Source organism: Rhipicephalus microplus, chromosome 7, assembly GCF_043290135.1.
Source record: "Rhipicephalus microplus isolate Deutch F79 chromosome 7, USDA_Rmic, whole genome shotgun sequence".
Lineage (NCBI taxonomy): Eukaryota > Metazoa > Arthropoda > Arachnida > Ixodida > Ixodidae > Rhipicephalus > Rhipicephalus microplus.
In genome coordinates, this window is record NC_134706.1 from 143,368,286 (window position 1) to 143,385,294 (window position 17,009).

General features: G+C 45.3%; 1 protein-coding gene across 4 annotated transcripts in view; it reads right to left on the reverse strand.

Annotated features, from left to right (window-relative positions):
- Positions 1–1,702: 1,702 nt before the first annotated feature.
- The window catches only part of LOC119182278 (alkaline phosphatase, tissue-nonspecific isozyme-like), an 85,178-nt gene continuing 69,871 nt past the window's right edge, over positions 1,703–17,009 (reverse strand). For all 4 annotated transcript variants that reach the window (XM_075869822.1, XM_075869821.1, XM_075869820.1 and 1 more), the window contains 3 exons: positions 4,244–4,435; positions 2,977–3,090; positions 1,703–1,956 (listed from right to left, as the gene is read on the reverse strand). In XM_075869822.1, coding sequence (XP_075725937.1) covers positions 1,754–1,956; positions 2,977–3,090; positions 4,244–4,435 — 509 coding nt within the window. In that variant the 3' untranslated portion in view covers positions 1,703–1,753. The remainder of the gene's footprint in view (positions 1,957–2,976; positions 3,091–4,243; positions 4,436–17,009) is intronic.

Consider the following 17,009-nt stretch of genomic DNA (forward strand, 5'->3'; position numbering starts at 1 on the left):
GCTCATACTTTAATCAGAACTAACTTGAAAGAAATCTAGGAAAAGTGTAGAGGATAGTATATGAAGTATTTACACTGCACGTATACGACGAAAGTAAAGCGGACGAAAATATATCTTGTCTCTGGAAGGTTCCAAATCTCCCACCTTCGAAGAATACAATCAATGCTCTACCAGCAGAGCTACTGCTGCTGTAATCCTTCTTCGCACTTTATGGGGTATATATGTGCATTCAAACCTAGGAGTCTCAATCAGTACCGCTAATGCCGTGATCACAAGTGTGGAACACTTTTTCTACCTGCTGGAATCTCCTGGCGTTTTTTAGCGGCCGCTATATTTTATTTCGCTTTTTTATTGGTGAGTTTTGTACTGGCCTACGGTTGATCCACCGTATCACCACGCACACGTATCACCACGCACAGTATCACCACGCACACGTGGTGATAGCTCAACCTACGGTTGAGCTATCACCACGTGTGCGTGGTAGTCGGGGCCATATGAAATAAGGGAGCAGTGCAGAGCACGTTTCGGGTTAATTAAAAACAGTAGTGTTGCGTTGTGGTCGCATTGATGGCCTATACGCATGATGACAAAAAAATCACAGCTTTTACAGTGATCTTATAATAAATAGGAACATGGTTTACTTAATCATTAAAAGAAGAATTCAAATAATTTAAAAAATAAATAATTATTTTTCAACTTTCAATGCTAGATCATTCGCTTAACTGGCAGGTCTCGCCTGTGATGAGCAACTAAAATTAGTTTTAATTGCAATATTTGTGGCATAATGTGTCCCAAAATCAAAATGGGATTATTTGGCCAGCTGTATTGACCAGCTCTCAAACCACAGAGCATCTGCTTTTCAGTAAGGTGTATTGACATAGCACGGTACGCTGGCTTCTAGAAATTCGCCCCCACAGAAACGCCACCGTGACCGCTCTCATTGTACCAGTGACCATCGGGTCAGCACTCATCCCCCGTTGCCATAGCACCGCGACGGACGTGCAGCAGGCCCGATCCCGCGCCGCATAAATTCTGGCGAGCGGGCGTGTTCTGTATGTTTTCTTTGTAGTTAAAGCGCATTAGCAATAAGTATGAAAACAGCAATACTTTTAGGTGCACAGTTAGTAACTGTCTCTTCGGCAGTTTTGGAAAGATATAAATCTACAACATTTTATTGAGAATTTTCCTCACATTCATTGTTTAAGAAGTCAGCTAATCGACCTCATCTAAATAAACGGGCTGCCTACACCTTAAAGCCTTAAAGTTACAACGAAACACAAGCTTGGGGTCGACAAATATTCTAGGCCCAATTTCGTTACAAGCCACAAAACGGGCACAGGCATTTATGCGGGTCACAAGCCATAGCGAAACGTTGTAAATAGCGGAGTGCGTGTGTGCGAGTGTATGTGTAATCTGTTTATCACTGTATATACACAGCCATTACCCGGTATCTGGAGTGGCATGTCAGGTGAAAAGCCAGGCAAGTTTCTTCTACTCTTTAATAAAATACTAGTTCTTTCCCTCTCTATTAAAACCTAATATGTAGTGCGACTTACATGCGATATTAGGCAACATGCATTATTTTCGTGTTGACATCGGCATTGAGTGCATCGGCATTTTTTTTACTCTGGGAAGAGTTATGCGGGACGACCTGTATACTGCACAGGCCATGTGAAAAATACAGTTCATCACTGCAAAAAAATTGGTTTTGGTGTCATTTAGTTTGAAAATACAGCTTCTAAAAACAACGTGTCTAAGCGTTGTATTGATGACATTTGCTGCCGTTGAATTGGCCTATGCACGAAGCGTATGCCATAACGTAGGGAATGTACGTCTGGTCGTTTACGCCGTCGAAGAGATGTGCCCACGGTCCTTTGGCATAAACGGCCACATCCTCCCCGCCATGAGTGGCACTCCATAAAGGATACGTCGATTGCTGGAGGAAATCGTCGCTCGCTGCGTGGAAACATGTGACAATTAGGTTAGCTGTGCGTTAGCACTTAGCGGCCCCTAAACCATTGAGGCTCAGAATCGCGAACCAACTTTAACCTTATTTAATACTTTACTTAGGCTTCAGTACTCTGTTATTTATTATTTATAGAAGCACCTCACGGGTTCGACGTGGGAAAATTCAGTGAGGGCGAGTTAGAACAAATGTTCTTGTGTTTTACAAAGATCGATCATGATAAATGCAATATAAACATCGCGCCTGTACACGTAGAAGCGTCCGAAGGACGTTATAAAGGTAACATTGATTGATTGATATGTGGGGTTTAACGTCCTAAAACCACCATATGATTATGAGAGACGCGTAGTGGAGGGCTCCGGAAATTTCGACCACCTGGAATTCTTCAACGTGCACCCAAACCTGAGCACACAGGCCTACAACATTTCGTCTCCATCGCAAATGCAGCCGCCGCAGCCGGGATCTGAACCCGTGACCTACGGGTCAGCAGTCGAGTACCTTAGCCACTAGACCACTATGGCGGGGCATGAATGGTAACAGTGTTAAAGATACCTACAAAATTGGTTTGTGAACATCGTCTTACCATGCTTATCAAACAATTAAAGGCAAAACTGAGTAAGGATATTGTCAGGTAATTATGAGGTTGGAAATGCATACGGACCTGTGTTCAAAGATGAGTGAGCAGCATACGTTGGTAAATTTGCTGATGAGTCGACTCACTCGGACTCACTCTATTTCTGAGGCTGTATCGGAATTAGTGTTTATGTGAGTAATATTTTGGTGAGTTTGAATGAGTCCGTTTGAAAGAAAAAAAAACTTTCGTGAGTAGGAGTCCGCTTACCAATGTTGCTTGAACTGCCTTCAATAGTACGACGTAGGTCGTACTAAGCTATTTGGGCATCACAGAAAGGCAAAAAGCGCAAAAAGTAAAATACATTGTTGTCGACTTCCGACTATTGATTGTCTCTGCTACTGTCAATAACCACGTGTGATTTTCGTAAATTGCTTACATGTCTCTTCTTCCGTATAATTTTCACGTTCTCTGTAGCCTGGTCCAACCGCATAGGACAGTACAGTGTATGTGCTTTTAGGTTCTCTCCGTAGTGTGGTGTTTCCAGCTAGTCCTGGAAGAAGAAAGAGAAGAAACCGTCTTAAATCAGTGCAACAATGCGTAAGAATTTCATCTGTTGTTTTACTACAACATTTGGCCGAAATATACAAAGCAATGTGGCTTTGAAATTATGGGCTTTAACGAAGCCCCACAACTGACTCATCAGTCCTTTCAAAATGGCTAATGCAACAATCCGATAAGCTGACAATAATTGTTATGACAGAGTCGGTAATATTAATACCATATTCCGACTACTGAAATGCACACATTTGATGTCGTTCAGATTTATGCTACTTTGCAAGTTTGAATGCAAGCGAAGAGTCCCACTATTGGTTATCGTTATTGTGGGGAACCTTTTTTACTGCTTATCTGCGAATTTCATTAATTGCTACTTTTGGCACAAAGTTTCAAAGTGGCCTAGTTCGTAATTCCTCTGTTGTCTGTTTACCGGTTCTGCACTATTTGTTATGGATAATATACGTACAAGTCGAGGTCTTGTTCGAAATAACGTGCTACTCAAAGTAACTGTGGCTTTTATGCACGCCCCTGTTCCGTGTTACGCTAAATCACAAGCGTCTTTCCGTGAAGACTCCCGCAAGCCTGAAGCGATTTGATAGCGTTATAGAGGACTGAACAACGTGTTCCAACGGCTAGAGAACCTAATTTGAATGGGTTGACTAGCGTGTATACACGAGTGGGTACTCAATATGTTGTTAGCACGCGCTATTTACATAGGCGTTAAATGGCCACTTCCTTCATTGCTGCAATGCTGGCGGTGGGCACACCGACTTATACAGGTCTCGTTAATTGTGAGAAATGTTGAACATTAAAACGAGATCTTATACATTGTTGGACACTTGGTTTTAGAATATACACCACTCATCTCTTTTATAGCGTCGGAATCATAAACATGCACAGGGTTCACCTTCATTGGGGAAAGGGGGGCTGACTAAGGGCGATGACCCTCCCCCCCTCTATCACCCCTGTGCACGCCTATGCTCAGACTTCTTGTCCAAGAAATGAAAATTGTCAAGTGTTCCTCGAGGTGCTGGAACTGTGCTTTTTAGCTCTCATGCGGTTTAATCAAAGTGCATGTTTTTGTCAATCCTTGGTATTTCGATCGTCTGAGACGCAGGTGTTCGAATATCAAGAGCATTCCTACATACCCAGTATGTTTGTTCCCCGACTCGGGTGGCCAGCTATACTCATCGTATGCGAATGATCTGCTGTCACAACGTAGAGGGTTTCATTTTCAGGAAGAGTTCTCACTGTCTTGTGGACGGCCTCATCAAATTCGAGCGTCTCCTGAAGGGCAAGCTTTGCACGGTTAGCATGATGGGCATGGTCAATGCGGCCACCTGTGAAAGGTAAAGTTATATCCTTGAAACAAAATGCAAGTAGACAACATGCTATGCATTCACGAGTCCTTGCATTGCGAATGATTCAGATGTCACCACTTTGCCTTCCGATATTATCAAACGAAGTGCCCCTAACACGCAGAATAAGTATACGCTGATATGTGGGGAGACAAGATTACGTTAATGATCTGATAGTTCTGCCACAAAAAAAAACAACGATGAAAGTTCCACCTCAAGGGCAAATCCATTTATGCGATAGAAAAACCTTAAAACGTAATACGAAGAAGAACAAGCAGCTAAAAAGTTGCGGTGTGCCGCTGAAGAACAAATGAGGCACTGTATGTACTTACAGCAGTCGCAGCACCACATTTGCAGTGCGCTGTTCAGACACAAAGCAAGGTACCCACAAGACATCTGTAAAGCATGATGTGTACTTTGTTGATGCTGCTACTGATGACAACGAATAATTTTGCTGAGCCTCTTGTAATTGGTTGCAAGCATCGAATGACCTGCCTAAAGAAATCGCATTTTGTAAAGCATACCTATTATTTAATTCTTCTGTCACGCTATATACCATCACTCAACGTGATTTGCTGCCCGACATGAAGACCGTTCCGGTTCTTTTGGCTAATAAATTTTGAGCACAGGCGTGATTATGCGGTAGAATAATCAACTACCACGCAGAAAAAAACGGGCTGCGAAAATCCGCCCGTCACTCCAAAGGGGATCATGACAAGTGGATGAAGTACTGTGTATTGTTCTTACCGTAATTCACCCATGACAATTCCCGCTCATATGAGGGACACGTGGATGTACAGTATATTTAATGTGTCTTAGCAGGTTAGCCCACACTTTCCACGCTCTCCCCTCCAGGGCAGCAGCTTGCTGTCGGCGGTGTGGTTTTTCCACTTCTTTGTGAATTCTCGCCTCTGGGTAGCTCATTTTCTGCGTAGACGTTGGGTTTCGCATTCGAGAGGTCGTTATCTTTGGTTTTGTCGGAGCTAACACGGGAAAGATCCAGCCCTGACAGCGATCAGTTGTCGAACTGATTTTTTTATTATCGCGTTGCACCCGCCGCGCGGCCCAAATGCCAACTACTTCTTCCTTGTTGAGCGGCGCATTGAGACGTTACAGGGCTTCTACCCGTAGAGCGAGAGCCGTAGGAATCACCAGAGGAGTCGCCCAGTGGACATGCTTGGATGTTGGCATTTGGACTTTAGATTGAAACCTCGTGGCCGCGAAAGCGGCGATATACGCAGGTTTCAGTCGATCAGCAGCCACGATGTCTTCACGGCCATTGATGTGCAGCGTGAACTTCTTAGGTGTACGATGGAGTACGCGAAATGGGCCATCATAGGCTGGTGTTAGTGGTGGCCGTATTTGGTCACGCCGAACGAAGACGTGACTGCAGTCATGCAGATCCTGACTGACGAAGACAGACTGGGGGTGTCGGTCGGTAGGGATCACAGGAGCAAGGTTCCGAAACGTGGTGCGCAACTCTCGAATGTACGTGGAGGCATCGTGAGTGGAAGGTGGCGATGATGGCTCGAAGAATTCTCCTGGAAGACGCAGGGAAACGCCATAGACTAGTTCGGCTGATGAGCAGCCGAGATCCACTTTCAATGCTGATTGGATGCTCAGAAGTACGAAGGGGAGGTGGTCGAGCCAACGTTCCCTTGGCTGGTGAGCAGGGAGGGCAGCTTTCAGTTGTCGATGAAGCCGTTCGACCATGCCATTGGCGGAAGGGTGGTAGGCAGTTGTGTGGATGTGTCGAATGCCCAGGATATTGGCAAGTGCGGTGAAAAGGGCCGATTGAAACTGACGACCGCGATCAGTGGTGTCGACAGAAGGGCATCCAAAGCGCGACACCCAGCCGTTTGTGAAAGCCTTGGCAACTGTTGGTGCTGTAACGTCGGAAATGGGAAACGCTTCCGGCCATCGGGTGAAGCGATCCACACATGTCAGCAGGTAACAGGCTCCTTGCGATGACGGAAGAGGACCGACGATGTCGAGATGGACGTGAGAAAACCTTGCGTCTGGAGGCCGAAACAGGGATGTTGCCATGACAGTGTGACGGTGAACTTTAGCGCGCTGGCACTCAAGGCAGGTTCGCGCCCAGTGTCGTACATCAGCATTGATGCTTGGCCAAAGGAAACGAGATGTTACTAGCTTCTGGGTCGCACGAATACCAGGATGGCTCATGTTGTGCAATTGATCAAAAAATGCACGACGAAAAGCTGAAGGCACGAAGGGCCGAGGGACACCAGTAGACGTTTTGCACGTTATTAATGAGGTAGAAAATGGAAGCGGGCACTCCGTGAACAATAGAGACGTGGATGAAGAGCGAAGACGATGCAGCTCAGGATAGTTGCTTTGGGCAGCTGCTAGCTCTTCCTTGTCTAGTGGTGGCTGGGTCGACAAGGCATCGATGCGGGATAGTGCATCAGAAGCAGCATTTTCCGGCCCATGTAAGTGTCTGAGATTCACATTGAACTCGGAAATAAAGCATAGTTGACAGATTTCCCGTGCAGTATAATTGCTGTGATTGCGGTGGAAGGCAAACGTCAGGGGCTTCTGATCTGTAACGACGTAAAAGTCCCGGCCCTCCAATAAATGACGAAAATGTTTGATGGCGAGGTGTACCGCGAGGAGTTCTCGGGCAAATGTACTGTATTTTGTCTCTGGTGGCTTCAGTTTTTGCGGGAAAAACCCAAGCGGCTGCCAACCGGATACGTGCTGCTCGAGAACAGCGCCAACTGCCACGCTTGATGCATCGGTGATGAGACGAATTGGGGCATCAGGGACAGGATGTGTGAGCATGGTAGCGTCTGCCAGAGCCTTCTTGGCAGTGTCGAAGACAGATGCAGTGTCCTTGGGCCACTCCAGTGGCGAAGCCGGGTCTTTCTTTTTAGCCAATAGGTCGGTAAAGGGCTTTAGGAATGTGGCGCACTTTGGAAGAAAGTGGCGATGGAAGTTTAGTAGGCCCAGAAATTCTCGGAGTCTCTTCAGTGAAGTCGGGGGTGGAAAGTCTTGAATAGCCTTTACTTTGCTAGCGAGTGGTTGGATACCCTTTGGAGTGACAAGGTGGCCTAGGAACTCTATTGTAGCGATGCCGAAGAGGCACTTATTGGGATTAAGTACGAAGCCGTAATCATCCAGGCGGTGGAACAGGGTGCGCAGGTGGGCTTCATGCTCAGGGCTGGATGAGCTTGCTACAAGGAGGTCATCAAGGTAGGCAAATACGAAATCGAGACCTCGCGTGACCTCGTTGATAGTACGCTGAAAGGTCTGTGCAGAGTTGCGCAATCCAAAAGGCATCCTCACATATTCAAACAGACCGAATGGGGTGGGGATGGCCGTCTTCGGAATGTCGGCGGGTTCTACAGGAATCTGATGGTAAGCCTTCATTAAGTCAATCTTATAGAAGATTGTGCACCCAGCCAAATTTGATGTGAAATCCTGTATGTGAGGAAGTGGATAGTGGTCTGGTAAGGTGTGGGCATTGAGAGCGCGGTAATCTCCACATGGTCTCCAGTCGCCAGGATCTTTCTTCGGCACCATGTGGAGTGGCGACGCCCAGTTGCTAAAGGAAGGCCGCACAACGCCGAGTTCAAGCATGTGCTCAAACTCACGGCGGGCGATGGCGAGGCGTTCTCCAGATAGTCGACGGGGTCGTGTAAAAACGGGAGGTCCAGTGGTCACAATGTGGTGAGTGATGGAACGCTTTACCGGTGACACTCTGGTGTGCGGCTTCGTGATGCTAGGAAAGCCGTCGAGTATTTTTGCATACGGCGAAGCAGGTTTGAGAGCTCGCAGTCCCGTCGGCGAGGAAGTACAGAGTACACCTTTGATGGAGAGGCGGGTGTTGAGATCAATGAGGCGATGAGCATGCATGTCTACAGCAAGGTTGAAAAAACTGAGGAAGTAAGCTCCAAGAACAGCTTGCGAGACGTCAGCGAGGATGAAAATCCAGCGGACCGTACGGCGTAGTCCAAGGTCAAGTGTAAGAGAGCGTTGGCCGTATGTGCCAATGGCGAAACTGTTGATCGCTTGGAGTGGGCAGGTCTGTTCGTTGCGACGGCGATCTGCACACGAGGCCGGGATGACGCTAACCTGGGCTCCTGCGTCGACTAGGAAGCAAGCGCCAGTGATCTTATCAGAAACATAGAAAAGGCGGCATGACTTTCGACCAGTACCACTTGCCGCCGTCAGTGGCCGGTCGTCGCATTTCCCGACCAGGAGCATGGGCGAGTGCATTTGCGAGCAGAGGCACCGAATCGGCGGTGGTACCAGCACACGGTTGAGGATGAAACGTCCCGTCGCGCGTCGGGTGGCCGAAGTTCCGGAGAACGTGGGGGCGTCGAGGAGCGACTGTGTATCTGGAACCTGGATGACGGTCGATAATGCGCAGGTACAAAGTCATCGAGGCGCCTGACAAGGGCGTCCAAACGGTTCTCGATGCTCGCGAGCGCCGGGTCTGCAGCGGGGGCCGGTGGCGGTGTGGTAACGGCGTTGAGGCTATGTGCCCGCGAGTAGTCCGCCACTCGGTCAGCCATTTCAGCAAGTGTGTCTAGTGGGACATCTTCTGCAGCTACGAGGACCGGGACCATGCTCGGCGGTAAGCGCTGGAGGAACAACTCACGTAACAGCTTCTCCTCTTGAGGGGCGGAGGGGCCACCAAGGAGCTGGCGCATGCGTCGCAGGAGCTGTGATGGGCGACGGTCACCGAGCTCTGTGACCGTGATGAGCTGTTGGAGTCTGTTGTGTTCGGACTCATACTTGCGGGAAATAATAGCTGCCTTCAACGTGCCGTAGGGATGGCTCGGGTGTGGCGACGCTAAAATATCAGCTAAGTCGTCGGCTACGTCCGGAGGTAAGCCGGATACCAGATGCCAGTGCCTGGTCTGTTGGCTGGTGGTTTGCCGTAGACGGAAGTGCGCCTCAACCTGCAGAAACCATGTGCTGGGGCTGTTGGGCCAAAATGGTGGCAGGTTGACATGTTGAATTGCAGCGACTGCAGCACCGCTAGGTTTGGCGTCTTCTTGGGCGTCAGGACTGGTAGGATTGGTGGCAGAGCCGGCGGGATCCATGCGGGATGATCGGGGCTGTGTGTTCTTTATCGGGTCACCATTAACGGTCGGAGCTAACACGGGAAAGATCCAGCCCTGACAGCGTTCAGTTTTCGAACTGATGATGATGATGATGATGAACCTTCGGCTTTGCTGGCACTCGCCCACAAAGGGGAATCGGCCAAGAACCGGGCGGCAGGATCATCAAGTGCGTTCAGTCAGGCATTCAGGTAGTCTCGTAGCCGTAAATAATAACAGGTTAACAGGGTCCCTTATGCCCTTATGTACTCGCATACAGCAGAGAAAACTTCCCTGTGGCTATAACCTAATGTAATCCCTCCGAAGGATAAAATTAGTTGCACGTTTATTTTTAAACCTAGCTTCTCAATTGGTTCGACCAGGTATCTTTTCCTTTGATAAGCATAACGTTTACAGGATAAGAAGAAATGATCTATTGATTCCGATTTCTTGCAAAAGAGACACAACGGAGATGCTGTTAGTCCAGCTTTATGTAGGTAGTGATTCAAATGCGGAATTCTGCATCGTAATCTGGTGATTGTAGTTTCTAACCACCGAGATACACACCACTGTTTGTTACAGCAATATCTTAGATGTACGAAGTCTCTGACTTTATCGAATGATAATTTTTCCATTTCTTTGTGCAAACAATACTTTCTATATCTGAGTGCTGTTACGTAGGCAAAATCAGGTAAAATAGGTAAGATTGGTCCGCTTAAAGATGCTTTGGCTAACGAGTCTGCCATCTCATTGGGATAAATCCCGCAGTAGCCGGGTATCAAGAGCAAGTGAAATTTTTTCAGGTTTTCTGGTAATAAACTGCTAATCATACTCAATAATGTCAAATTTGTTGCTGTAGATAGTGCAGTGCATACTGAGAGAGAATCGGTAAGTATGACCGCTTCTGATTCGCTTGCAGGAAGTTTACGAATTGCTGGAATTATAGCAAATAATTCAGCGATGAATATAGGCGTGTAATCTGGTAATCGAACTAAGAAAGACCAGTTGAAAGAAGTACAGAAGATGCCTATTCCAGCCTTTTTGTTCAATACGGATGCATCCGTCGCAATAATGTTGTTTATGGACAGATGAGTCAAGTAATCTTTTAACCGAATATTTAAATATTGAAGGGGTAGTTGTTTTGCATTAGAGGAGAAAATATCATCAAATTTAATTTCAAGTTTTGAACTAGGTGTCTTCGTTATGCAAATCTGATAAATATTTACATTGAGAGGCTTTAGCAATGCTTGAACGAACCTAATCTGAGGGGAGTGTAGTCTAGATCACTGTGTTCCAAAAAATGCGGTTGGTTCTTAAATAAAAACGTGTGAAGCTTGTCGCAGAGGCGAATTGTATATTTTTAATAAAGTTCGAACTGTAAGTATTCTAAACCGAGTTAACAAAGGTGGAAGGCGCGCTTCCACATACAAAACATTATTTGCCACAAATTTTGGGAGTCCAAGACACAAGCGCAAAGCTTCTCTTTCTAATAATATTAATTGTCTCATCTTGTAAGCCGCACTGCCTGAAAATAATACACACCCAAATTCCACGATAGGCCGTACATACATCTTGTAAATCATTATCAATGAACTCCTACGCAATTCTATTTTTCTGTTTCCCCATTTACGTAACCACCCCAAGGCACGTGACGCTTTACAGCCAACCTCGTCTATATGGCTTTTCCAATTTAGCGTCCTATTATATACGATGCCTAGGTATTTCAGGAAATTGACCTGGGGAATGAGCTCGGTACGATACATCAGGGAAATGTTGACACGATCCTTATAAGAGAATTGCAGAAGCGCGCTTTTTTTGACGTTCAATGACATATGGATATTGTCAAGCCATCCTTCTAGCATGTTCATGTAATTCTGTAATGCCTGATACAATGAGTGCAGATCACTGTTTGTTGCGAAGAAAGCAATATCCTCTGAATACGTAAATTTGGATATCCTGATGAGTTGGAATGGAACTTATTAATATGTTGAATAACACCGGGGATAATACTGAGCCCTGAGGTACACCTCGTGTCTGCTTATAATTTTAGAAGAGCATCCATCCAAGAAGCAATAAAATTCTCTGTCTTTCACAAACTCTGTAATCCATGCTGTTATATATTTTGGAAAGCGATGGTCTTGCATCTGCTGGATTAGGATAGGATATTCCAATTTGTCGTACGCTTTAGCTAAGTCTAGAGTGACTAGTGCACAGTATTCGTGGCGATGCCGAGCCAGCTGTATGCGACTTTCCAAATCCACATGTGCACACCAAATGGAGTATCCCGATCTAAAGCCAATTTGTCTAGGGTTTAGTATTGTATGTTCATTGATGTAGTTTATTATACGGGCATTTAAGACTCTCTCTACAAGCTTGACCAGGTTAGATGTCAATGAAATAGGCCTTATGTTATCCAGTGTAAACTCCATTCCCTGTTTCTTAAGTATCAGAATTATTTTGGAAAGCTTCTAATCGGCCGAAATCCAAAACTTTTTCAGTGAATAATTAACTATATTACGGATTTCGTGTGGCGATATTACGTATAACACTTTAATCATTGTAGAGGTCACCCCATCAGGTCCGGGAGCAGCGGGTGGTAAGCTCTTCATCACATCCGCCAATTCAGCTAAATATACCTCCTGAAAATCACAATCCACCCTTAATTTCACCATGGGTTTTGGCATAACTGTCGTAAAGCTGGTTTGCAAGCCTTTAGCAATATTTTCCAAGAATTCAGAGAGTTCGCGAGGAGACATACTGGTGGAATGACTGCTTTCTGTCTGTGGAATCATTTTTCTCGTACGTAAAAACCTGGAAAGCATTTTCTTATTTTTAGTCTTAGACAGATAATTAAATTTATTCATATCATATTCTTCTTTTGCTTTGCGCACTAGACACTTAAAATCAGCGGCCATGAATTTATAATCACTCCAATTTTTGGGGCATTGGTTAATTAACAGCTTTTTCCAAGCTGCTTTTCGCTTTCTATACCCCTTGACACATTCTTGATTCCACCACGGGCTAAAAGATCCCGCTGTGTTCGAGTTTACAGTAAACGTTGAATTTTTTAGTGATCGTTTCAACACCGCACATAGACTCATAGCCCTAAGGTCTTCCTGCATTTCCTCGCGGAAAGTTAACGTAGATATTAAGTCTTTTTGTAATTTAGCATAATTTACGAATGAGCCAAATTTCCCTGCCAAACTAAAGCTCAGGAACTTAATTTCAAACGTAATGGGAAGGTGGTCGCTGTTTGTAGCCCAATCTAATATATTTCGCGAGGATATGCTTAAAGTGGAGCTGGAAAATTTTAAATCAATAGTCGATTTAGTGTTACCTCTTACAAATGTAGCAACGTGTGAGTTCAAGCAAGAAAAGTTATTATCAAGCGTCAATTCCCACAAACGTCTCCCGCATACATCAGATTTGAAGCCCCAAAACACATGGTGTGAATTGAATTCACCACACAGTACTATTTCTTTTCTGGATGAAGCTACCATAATATCAAGGCATCTTATGTCTTGAACTCCGGCAGGAAAGTATACATTTGCAAAAGAGAAAGGCGAGCGGTCTGGTAGCGTTATGTCTAACACCAGAATTTCGTGATTCGTATCCTTACACTGATACGATATCTTGGCTCTGTGACTAAATTTAGTTGATATTAAGAAAGCCAGACCACCACCTCTACTCGGTCGATCCAGCCGTATTAATCGGTAATAATACATGTAAATTTTTTTATCGTTACCAAGCGAGGTTTCCTAGATGGCAATTATGTCGTGAGAAATTTGCGAAGAAATATATTGTAAATCGGTAGTTTCCGACCAAATAGACCGGCAGTTCCACTGCAGAAATTTTGGGGAACCTATTTTGATGCTATACCGGCAGAAGAAACTGCCTGATCCAGAATATCTTTTTTCAAGAAATCATTTTTTGAAAGGTTCTCAAAGAAGTCTTTCTTTGAAAAGTATTTCTTGGATTTTGGGTTCTCAGAAGACTTCTTAGAAGGGGAAGATCTGTTACGTTTCAAAGTTCTTAAAGACTCTGTGTCCACATCTGTAAAGTCTTCTGAATCATCTGTCAAAGGTTCTGACTCAGCCTAAACTCTATTTTTTGAAGGTCCTTCTTTCGGAGAGATAGATCTCTGATTGACTGTCTGATTTTCCTCCTCTGTACCCCTTGAAATCAACAGAGCGTGCGAATCCCGATTTTGCACAGAAACTGTACCAATGATTTGTGTCAGCTGTTGTGTTAACATATCAGCCAAGGCTTCAAAAAGAGTAGCTGCCAGACGCTGCATTGCCTTTTCAGTGGACTTTTCAATAGCCTCAGTTATCGACTTTGCGAGCGATGCATCCATTGCCGCTGTGTGCCGGGATGTTATGCCTGCGTAACCTTTCGATCTTCCATGCATTTCTGCTACCGCCTCCCTCCTAGAGCAACGCCTGCGTTCTATGATTTCTAGAACACCCATTTCTCTTTCTTTTGCACCACATTCAGCAGAGTCGGCAGGGTGCGCTCCATTACACAAGCAGCACTTCTGGTCATCGGATTTGCAATCGCAACTGTCATGACTCTCTCCGCACAGACGACATCTAGCCTGTGATCTGCATTCTTGCATGCTGTGGCCGAATCACCAAAATTTTGAGCACTGCAAAGGTTTCGGGGAAAGTGGTTCTACTTTGTAGATTAGTGGCCATGCCTTAATTTCTGTTGCCCTAACTCTTCCTGCAAAAGTTAGTATAACTGATTCAGTAGGCGATTTTGTTTTCTCAGTCATTCGGGTGCATCGATAGACTGAAACTGCCCCAGCTACAGCAAATAAGTCAAGAATTTCTTGAGGTGTCAGACTCGTATCCACCCCACAGACTATGCCCTTCGTACATGCAAGGTGAGCTGGAATAAACGGGCTCACCGGCTGTGCAGCAAATTCAGAGCAATTCAGAAGCTCTCGGACGCAATCCTGGTCTGCAGAGCAGCACAGGATACCCCCTCGGCCGAACTGGCGGACCTCCGTGATCTTCTGGAAAAGCGACGAGGCTTTCTGAAGCTCCACTTGTATCAACTTCGGATTCTTCATTGGAATGAAACCCCCATTTGTAGGAACCAGAGCCACAGGGACGTAGTTATCTCCACTGCGTAGCAAGGTATCGAGCAGCCAATCCTTGACCGGTTGTGAGGCCAGCTAAGGAGAGTGCCCTTGGCCGGGTGATGAGAAAGACATCAGAATATTCTGACCTGCCTGACCTCCAAAGGGCTGCAACAACGTTTCCGTTGAGAGAAACTAACAAGAAATATGATGAATGAAAAGCAAATCAAATCTTAGCTACAAGGATCCTGCCGCTTGACGTTGAGCCGATCTCCGATAAGCCACGTAGCCGTGAAGCAGCTACTGAGTGTACGTTCGACAGTTCGAACTGATTTTTTTATTATCGCGTTGCACCCGCCACGCGGCCCAAATGCCAACTTCTTCTTTCTTGACGAGCGGCGCATTGAGACGCTACAGTTTCATTCATGGCAGAAAGAGAATATGCGGCCTGGAACGTGCCTCTCTTTCTTCTTCAGCGTCATCATGCGTCGTCTGCGTTGTAATTGATTTTTTTGTCTAAGTGCTCGTTCACGTTCTTTTTCATACATCTCCAGCATTTTCAGCGTGAAGGTCACCGGCAGCATGAGCGCACTTATTCTACACCATCATCAGCCTCATCGTCCTCCTCACAACGGACAAGCTTAAACTCTTAGGCGCTTCGAACCTAACGCAATAAGACCCTGAATACTTCCTCATTTTACGTGTGAGCAGTTACAGACGCTGTCAGACAACTACACCCTGAAAAGTGGCTCTAGCTGTGATTTCACAAAAGTTCTTGCTGTAAAACGTAATGGTACAACCCGTTATGGACTGTTAGAATGCTGATTTTAAACGTGACGCATTTCTTGGCGTACTGCAGGCACATTTGGCCTGCCTATCCAAACTTCATTTCACCGCGACGACTACAACACAACGACAACAGCACGACGATGAGAACACGTGACGCAAATAGCCACAATGTTTTTTTTCTGAACCTGACCTATTTTTATGCACCACAAACGCAACAGTAAACTGCAATCAAGCGGTGTTAATTCGATACACACGTGAAGTGGTACTCAAAACAACATAATAAATCAATATTACCCCACACAAATATGTGAGCAGTGTTTTTGCAGAAAACTTATTTCCGTAGTCGACAATGATACCGATGACTTACTAACGAAGTTATCACCCAGAATATCGGTACGTTCAGTTTCTACGATGATGCAGGTGATTTTATCCTAATCGTGGTCCAAAATAATTGTCCTGTAAGCATTTGCCATACCGCCACATGACTGAATGTAAATGGTGAAAAAACAATGATGTGGCAGCTTTTTAGTCTTTTTGTCGTGCTCGCTTAGCCACACATTTATTTATGTAGTTAGGCGCACCTTTACACACATGCTGGTCTTTCCGACGTATCACATTTCGCACACGATAGCGGGATGCGAGAGATGACGAATGCCTTGCGTTTGACGAAGACGTGCTTATGCTTGTTTTTCTGTCCTAGAGGGGTTTGTTTTCACCCAAAGAGCGGAAGCAGATACGTGTTCATAAAAAGCAAGGCATTCCTTATCAATCGCGTCCCGCTGTCGTGCGGAAAGCACTATTTCAGACTCAACAGCTTGTGTGCAATGGGCATGGCAACAGAACTCAAACGCTGGCCCATGACGGTTTTGTTGCATAACAATTATATGGACACTCAAAGCTAGAATTTTTCGCTTGCGTTACCGTTGGCGTCGATGACAGCCGTCATTCATTGTTTATGTAAGCGTATTTATACAATGAGTTTTTCAAGCGTACACTAGAGGATATTTTGGCGCTAGTGTCTATGGAAGCTGCCACGCATAGTGCTTCAGTGAGCATAGGAATGATGGTAATACACAGATTTGTCTAATCTTTGTAATTTTGGCTCCATGTATGGTCATGGGAATTGAAGCTGTTTTCTCACGAAACAAAAATCAGCAAATATTCAGTGTTTCCGCTTCGCGATCGTATTCTTTTAGGCTTGCTAGTTCAAATCGGATCACGAAGTTGAAAATCGTTTGTCCTTTCCTTTGAAACAGAATGAAAACACAGCAATGAATGAAGCCAGAAGTACGGTTCGCCACCAGCAAATACTAAGGCTAGGCAAATCCGTACACTACTTATCATTCTTATGGTCGCCGAATGATCACAGCGCCAGAGTCCCCTCTAGTTTTTTTAGAAAACTTTGTGACGTATATATATGAAAACTCAAAAAAGGAAAATAATCCCCCAAAAATTGGCCCTGAATCTACATCTTACACTGCAAATATTGTCGAAAGACGATAGTCTTGCGACTGCAGTGAGTGAACAAAACGTTTATTTGATGTTCTGAGCAAGAAAACCGGCGAATGGTTTTGTGGAGGCGCTGCGTTAGTGTTTCGAGCGTGTGGCGGAG